The sequence below is a fragment of the Stenella coeruleoalba genome (genome assembly GCF_951394435.1).
Source record: "Stenella coeruleoalba genome assembly, chromosome: 6".
In the NCBI taxonomy this organism is placed as follows: Eukaryota; Metazoa; Chordata; class Mammalia; order Artiodactyla; family Delphinidae; genus Stenella; species Stenella coeruleoalba.
Window position 1 is genome coordinate 123,579,498 of NC_137151.1, and position 7,715 is coordinate 123,587,212.

At 61.2% G+C, this 7,715-nt stretch overlaps 1 protein-coding gene across 2 annotated transcripts; it reads right to left on the bottom strand.

The window, feature by feature from the left end:
* Positions 1-2,586: 2,586 nt before the first annotated feature.
* GBX2 (gastrulation brain homeobox 2) lies at positions 2,587-5,459 on the bottom strand. Of its 2 annotated transcripts, none has more exons than XM_079924836.1 (2): positions 4,303-5,459; positions 2,587-3,257 (listed from the first exon to the last, which is right to left on the bottom strand). In XM_079924836.1, exons 1-2 carry the CDS (start codon positions 4,823-4,825, stop codon positions 2,734-2,736), a joined length of 1,047 nt encoding a protein of 348 aa, XP_079780962.1. In that variant the 5' UTR covers positions 4,826-5,459; the 3' UTR covers positions 2,587-2,733. The 2 variants fall into 2 exon arrangements, with proteins under 2 accessions (XP_079780962.1, XP_079780963.1); XM_079924837.1 differs by having other exon boundaries at positions 3,026-3,257; positions 4,248-5,459.
* Positions 5,460-7,715: the final 2,256 nt, after the last annotated feature.

The window sequence follows — 7,715 nt, forward strand, 5'->3', positions numbered from 1 at the left end:
CGCGCTGTCCACCAGGCTAGGGTAGCCCCAGGCCCTCTACTCCTCCTGCTTCCAAAGGCCAAGGACCAGCGCAGCTGGTGTGGGCCTGGGAGCTCGAGCCCCACCATGAGGTTCCCTGAAGGCACCCCCCTCCCTGCTAGGGAGCTTCACTTTCCCCCCAAGGTTTCTGAAGCCAAGGCTTTGGGCCCCTCCACTCTGTGCCTTCCATCCCTACCATGGGCTTTTGGAGAATGTGGGTAGGGGTTACACCTGTTATGGTGCAAGGGTACATGGGATGGGGGGGCACGCCAGGATCTGCGGGGAGTGCCCTGCTCTCAACACCCGGGGTTCCTTCCCCAGACCCGGAGCGCCAGGTGGGGGCGTCCCCGCAGCGGAGGCCGCAGCCCCCCCAGATCCTCAGGCCCGGACTCTGCGCCACCGGCCGCGGTTCTGCCAGGGGCACATATCCGGCCTGGGGATGGAGAGGCCCGGGTATGGGGGGCGGGGACGGCGGCTCCACGGGCCTCCATTGCTGCTGCTGCGGCTGCGGCGGCCAGTGGCCAGTGCGGACCTGCCGCGAGCAGATGACGCCAACTGGCGACCCGGGCGCGATCACTGGCGGGCTACCGGCGGCATCGGCGGGAGCGGCTGGGCCTTGGGGACCGTGCGCCGGGCAGGGAGCGGCCCGGGCGCACCTCCCACCTCAGGCCCCAGGGCGCTGGGTGGGGGGCAGCAAGGAGCCTCCCCAGCTCTCCGCTCCCCGCAGAGCGGACTGAGGCCCTCGGAGGAACGGCCACTCGGTATCACTGTGCTCAAAAACCAAGCCCGGGCCATCTCCTGTCCCTGGAAATCTTGGGAACGCGGCGGAAATCGGTGTCTCGGTCGCGCCCGGCCCTCACTTTGCGCCTGAAGTTCGGGCTGAAACCTCGGTCCCCAATGCCCCTCCTCCGCGCAGAGGTGACGGGTTGTAAGCCGTATAAATTAAGTCAATATTAGTATTGACCCACGGCGACAGATCTCGCCTTCTTGGACCGAGAACCGCGGTGAGTGAGGCGCGCGGCTGCTTCGCAGTCCGTTCCCCGGCCTCCATTCTGAAGGCTGAGGCTGGCGAAGCCGCCGGCTTCTCTTCGCTCTTCGGGCTGCTGGTTTGGTGGCCGCGAGGGCTCTGGCACCGCGCCCCTGGGTCACCCGCGGCCTGTCCGCGGCAATCTCCGGAAGGCCTGGCCGCTCGCGTCCGGCTGGGCGCTTCGGGTCGGGAAAGGAGCAGCGCGCGGAACTGGCCGGGCTCGGGGGGCGCGGTCTGCTGTGGTCGGGGAGCGGGATTGGGAATCCTGACACGCCCCTCCCGCGCCCTACTGGCCGCGCCCCCCACCCCGAGGAGGAGGAGATGCCCAGCTCCCACCCCCAGCCCCGCGGACCTGCCCCCCCAGCTGGCCGGCGTTCCTCGGGGTGGGGCGGTGGTCGGGTCCCGCCCCGCTCCGACCCCGCCCGGAGAGGGAGGTGCCCGGCCCGCGGGCGTTCACAGCCCGCCTCCGCCTCCGAGCTGAGCACTGCCGGAAAGCCCAGCTCGGCTAGTCGGGTTTCTGCTCCCGTCGGAAGATCACGCCCGGAGGCTGATTTATGAGCGCTCGGCCCTGCCCCGCGAGCGAGCACCGCTTCTTTTCGGGTCCGGGATGTTTGTAAGGAAACGCATTCCCTCCCCGGCTGTCGTCGATTTAGAGAATCAGGAGTTTGTGCAAAGCCACCCATACCCGCATTCACTTTCCCTCCTCCGGCGCCCACCTCCTCCGGCCAAAGTTTGCCAGCCTCCTAGGTACTGGTTAGGCTGAGCAGAGGGGAAGATGTTAGATTTCTAAGGTGAAAATTAGCTTTGCTCAAATTGATAACCCAGTTGGAGCTCTTGCTGGCCTATTTCAAACCTGGTGAGGTGCTGTGCGGCTCACGTCCGGCCGGCTTGAGGAGGCCCTGCACACAGGGTATTCATCCAGTACTGGTCTCAGACCAGCTGCCTGGCCACACGCCGGCAGGCGGTTCCCTCTAAGCAGTCAAATCTGGACAAACTTATGAGACCCAAGAATTGGTCTTTCCCTCTCTCTCTCCTTTTTATTATTCACAAGACTGAGATTGTTTTAATGTCATAACTTATACGAAAATAAGCTACATTGAAATAAATTAAACACAACGGAGACGTGCTTCAGACATGGCTCATAGGATATGCAACCCCAGGAAAGAAAGCCAGGCAAAACCAAAGCAAAGCGAATTTCCAGGCTGCCCCAAAACGTCTGCTTTTCAGTCAACTAAAAACGCCAGAATAGAAACAAAAAGAAATGGAGACCCCAGTGTTCGTTCCTGCATGTGATGTTTACCTTTGGAAAAGTATGGAAAAGCGGCTGCTGTGCGTGGCAGGTTACAGCAGAGGTTTTGTTCTCTTCTGGAATGTGGCTGGAGGACATTACTGGGTAGTTGGGTCCTATAACTTTCAAAATACAGCAGCTGAGATCCAGTCTATATAGACATCTAATGTACAAAGTAGGTTAGTATAATAAATATTTAGTGTGTCTTCAGGTGTAGCTGTGGCCCCTTCAAAAGCAGTCTTTCAAGCCTGTTTCATGAATATACTCTCAATTTGCTGGGGATGTCCAAAGTTGGGGGGTGACTTTGAGTTTTGCCTCAGACACGGTGGAGTCCACCATGGGTTCCCTCGGGCACTGTGGCTTCTCCACGGTGGTCCAGGCCCTAGCCCTCCCTGGGCCCTCAGGGGCGGGCCTGCTCCAGCTGCTGATGCTGACTTCTAATGGCGAACCTGCTGACGTGGACGGGGATGGGGACAACGATCTTGGGGTTCCTGGAGGGCTCCCCTGTCTTGGAATTGGCATTGCCAGCTTTCACCCGTTTCCACTTGGCCCGGCGGTTCTGGAACCAGATTTTCACCTGCACCTCGCTGAGTTTGAGGGCGTGAGCGATCTGTGAGCGCTCGGTCAGCGAGAGGTACTTTTTGCAGTGGAACTCCTTCTCTAGCTCGAGGAGCTGCTCGCTGGTGAAGGCAGTCCGCCGCCGCCGGTTCTTGCCCGTGGACGTGGTGCTGCCCGCGCCGCCGCCGCTCGGCGGGGTCTCCTCCAGCGCGTGGCCGGGGTCTTCCTCCTTGTGAGCCGCCTGGCCAGTCAGATTGTCATCCGAGCTGTAGTCCAGATCGCTCTCCAGCGAGAAACTCTCCTCCTTGCCCTTCGGGTCGTCTTCCACCTTTGACTCGTCTTTCCCTTGCCCTCTGACAGCCCCGACTGAAAGCAAAACCAAACGGCGTTTTATTACATTTCGCACACTGGCCTTCCTTTCCCTTTCCCACCGTCCCTCGGGCATTTTCCCCCCTTAGCGGATTGTCTTTCTGTGACATTAACACATTGTGACTTCCTGGCCTTTGAGGGGTAGAGAAGGGGGGGGGGCGTGAGAAAGCTCAAGGGAGAGGAGGAGACAGTACAGGCGACGGCCCTTTGCCCAGAACCATCACTCAAGGGGCCACCAGGCCTCCTCTGCACCCTCCCAGCCTCCCGCAGCTTAAGGCAGAAGTAACAGGAGGCGTGAGGCCCAAGAGAGCGTCCTCTTTGTCCCCGGGGTGGGGGCTGGGTGAGGACTGAGGGGGAGTTCACGATTCATCCTGCCCGCCCACCTCCCTCCCCGCCGCCGCCGCCGCCGCCGCCGCCAAAATTCTGTGAACTTCAATTTCATCACAGCCAGAGTGAGTGCCCAGGGAGGTGCAGATCCCAGACCATGTCGGGTTTTGAGACAGATGATGTTGGTCAAAGGGAAGTTTTGTAGCCTTAGAAGAAGTTCCCACCGGACACCCCAGCACACACATGCGGACGCACAGCCTCCTAGGAATCCGATTCTCCCAGGCAAGCAGCAAGCCTGGTAAAGGGGTTTAATAGGTCTGGACGCCCTTCGGCACCCTCCCTGCGAAGTCGCGCAGCCCAACCCCCCTCCCCAAAGGCCGAAACCTACCCGGGATCCCAGGTCACAGCGCTGGAGATGGGGGAGTGCAAGACTCGGCCAAACTGGCCGGCAGATAAATTCGCCGCTCAGAGCAGCAGCTGGCCTGGGGCTCTGAATGCGCACTCCGCCCCCCCGCCCCCGCGCTTGTTGCGTGGCTCTAAATGCCCTCCGGAGGCCCCGCCGCGCAGCTCCGCTGCATCCTCCGGCTCCTCGGGCCGGTGGATCCGGGGCGAGGGGCGGGCGGGGGCTCGGCCTCATCCCCTCGGTCCCCGCGGGAACACGGAGCTGGCGCGCCCCCGCGCCCTCCCGCCCGGGTCGCGCGCGCCGCCGACTCACCGAGCGACGCCTGCACAGCCTCGGCCGCGGAGAAGGCAAGCAGCGAGCCCTCCTTGGCCAAGAAGCCTTTGCCATCCTCCGCGTCGGCTTGCAGCGCCTCCGCCTTGTCGAAGTTGCCACCGCCAGGCAGCGGCTGCGGCGCGAACTTCCGGGCAGCCGCCGCCTCCTGGTGCTGGGGAGACGCGGAGAAGCCGCCGGGCAGCGTGGCCATGAGCGTGGAGGTGAGCGCCATGCCCTGCGCCAAGCTGGAGCAGAAGCTGGTGGGCAGGCTGGGGATCTGGTGGTGAGGGTGCGCGGGCGGCAGCGCCGGTTGCAGCGCGGCCTGGGGCAGCGCGGGCGGCGGCGGCGGCGGCGGCGGCAGCACCACCGGCCGGTAGGGCATGAACATAGGGTAGCCAGTGTAGACGAAATGGCCGGGGCTGGGCTGCGGCGGGCTGCCGATCAGCGAGTCTATGCTGAAGGCGGTACTACTCCCCAGCGGGCGCTGCATCATCATCAGCGACGGCGGGAACGCTGCGCTCATAGACGCGCTCGGGAGAGGCCCGCGAGAGGCGAAAAGTCCCCGCGCCGCGCCGCCACCGGGAAGCCCGCCAGGCGCCGGGAGCACAACTTGGTGCACCGGGCAGGGGCCGAGCGGGACCCGGAGAGCAGATACCCCTCAGTCCTGGGCCCGCTGCATGCCTGGCGGGAGCTGGTGCGGGCGGTGGGCGGGTGAGGCCGTGCGCCCCGGAGTGGAGCGGGCGCCCGGGCCCCGCGGGCTCTCTGGAGCTGCCGCCCGCCGTTTGCCCGTCGGAGCCCGCGCGCGTCGCTTCCGCGGCCCTCGGCCCGGGCTCGCAGCCGTCTGCGCGTCCGTCTGTCTGTCTGGCTGTCGGTCGCCTCCTGCGGGCCGCAGGGGAGCGCGCGAAGCTGGCGCACTTGTCTTCGGCGGGCGCCGCCAGCACCTTTAAATCGCGCTCCTCTTTCTCATTCACATTTTGCCTGCTGCCCGGCCGGGCTCCCCTCACGTGGGGCCGGGAGCCGCCGCCTATTGGCTGCGCCAGGAGTGGGCGGGGCTAAAGTGGGGCTCCGCCCCTTCCACCAGGGCTGGCCGAGAGCAGGCTGTGGACGCCGCGAGCGCAGCGCGCGGCCCAGAGAGCCGGAGCTTGTGCGCCTGACCCGCGCCGCGCAAACTTGAAAGGGGCCATTGGCACCTCCTAGGCTCGAAACTCGGGGCTCGGCAGCCTCAACGAGGCCGCCTCCAAGGGCGGCTCTCGGGTCTAGCGACGGCCGCGTCTAAACCGCGGGCATTTTATTTCTTTGGTACATGCTTTGGAGCAAACCTGCGGCGTGCTGCTGCTGCTGCTCCCGGGGTCCGGGCGAGGTTCCCGGAGTTGGGGGCAAGGTCCTGCCCCTCCAGGTCCGCCTCTAGGGCGCCGGCCGGGAGCTAGCAGCCCCTGCCCGCCGCAGGGAACCCGCCGGGTTGCTCGAGGCGCCCCCGCGTTCCCGGCGCCGTGGGGAGGCTGCTGATGCCCCCATCCCGAGCTGGGCCCTCCAGTGAGCGATCCCTCCTCATTTTTCATGACATTCTTAATCATCGCACCTATTTACACACTTTGCCTGCGCACCAAAATAACAGCCACGATAATTATGATAATAAAGCGAGTCCTTTATCTGCTCCATCCTCGGGGAGGAAGGGGGGAGTTGCTGTGCCTCCAGTTTGTATAACGTGAGATTATCCTGATGAAAGCTTTATGATGTTTGCGCAAATAAATGCTGCGTTTTGTAAATAGGCGCTAATTAAGCACGTTGAGAACGGAGGGAGCGCTCACCCCGGCGCCGCCGCCAGGTTTCCAGCGCGAGGACTCGAGGGTGCGCGGTTCCCCTTTGCCTACTGCAGGATGGAGCCGATTCCCTCAAGATGTTTCCCCCGTCTCGACAGTGGTAAAAACCCAGAATTTGGGAGTAAGGGAATTGGCGGGGATGGGGTGAGTGTTAGGAATGTTCTTATCCCCTTCACCATGATAAAAACAAAACTTTCAGCTCTTGTATTCCCTTTTAAAATGGAATCCTTTCGTGGCAAGGGCAGACCGTGCAAAACGCGCCAGCGCGCGCGGGGCTTCCACGCGCCTCCAGGGCCTCGGCTCCAACTTCCTGGGTCTAGACGTTCGCCCGGAACGGCCGACAAGCACTGGACTCGGGAGGAGAGGAGAGAAGAGCACTGTTACGCCGGTCATTAAAAATCAGCTCACGCCAAGGAGCTAGTGGTCGGGGAGTTGGCCCGTGTTGGACGTGTGCTGTGTATCACTTACAAGCACATTTAATTGGGAGATAAAGATAAATCGATCTTTATGAATTTATCGACCTGATTCTTTGAAGCTCTTCTTTCTCGCTCTTCTTCTTTCTCTGGCTTTAACCCGAAGGCCCCCTGGGGGACGTCTTAATCCTGGACCACCTCCTCAGCCGGGAGTCTGGCCGGGGACCCACTGCCCACCCAACGGGCCCTGGAGGAGCGAGGGGAGGGTGCATCCTCGGCGCCCCGGAGGGCTGAGAAAACTCGCTGTCCCTGCCGCCAGCCGCCCTCCCTCTCCTCGCCTCCTCCCCCAGCCCCCCCACCAGGACAAAGGCGTCTCCAGCGTTTTTCCCCACTCCAGGCCGCAGTAATAGATGGCTCCGGCCGCAGGCGGTTTGAAAGGAATTCATTAGGACGCTGCCTGTATTGCCTCCACTCCCTTCACGCCCAGACCCCGAGGTGGCTTAGGCGGCGTGAGGGGAAATGAATTCCCGTTGGGATCCATGGGGAAGGAGACGTCTGTGGGCTCTGTAAGCGCTATCCCTTTCTCCACTCCTGCAAAGGAAGCACAAGAAGAAAAGGAAAAGAAAAAAAAAAAAAAAATCGAAGCCCAGGGCAAAAGTCTGGTTTCTTTATGAGCATAATAAATACTCCCTCTCATTATGAGATAGTTACAGTCACACCGTCTTGGGCAGGGTTACCTTGTTTTTTGAATACTAAAGAAAAAAAAAAACGCTCGACTGCTTGATTTACGTTGATACAGCCGGGTCCCTTCGCTGCTTGACACTGGCATGTCTGTGTAAGCTGTTACTCATTTTACCTAAGCAGATTTGCCATCCACTTTGCTATTTTGGCGTAAAAATGTTGTTCTAGGGACTTCCATCCCCTGATTACCCTCCAAGGGACAGAGGTTCCTTTGATTATTTCGGTGATAATTCCACATTTAAAGTTCAGCAAGGAGATTGAGGTCCACTGAATTATAGGTACACTTGAAATAATTTAATGGCGTATTATTTGCACCCGTAAACTGCCGTGGAAAGTATTGACTACAGGGGTTATAGTCCTAATGTCCTTTATTAGTTAAGGAGTGAAGGGGATTCTCCTCAATATGAATTTTATTTACCAGTGTGCTTTTTCTCGAATG

What these genes read in the sequence shown, in the direction of transcription:
- GBX2 (XM_079924836.1), bottom strand. Translation starts at nt 4,825, where the DNA reads ATGAGCGCAGCGTTCCCGCCGTCGCTGATGATGATGCAGCGCCCGCTG. An exon ending in GGCTGTGCAGGCGTCGCTCG is followed by an intron (nt 3,258 to 4,302) that starts GTGAGTCGGCGG and finishes TTTTGCTTTCAG; the next exon opens with TCGGGGCTGTCAGAGGGCAA.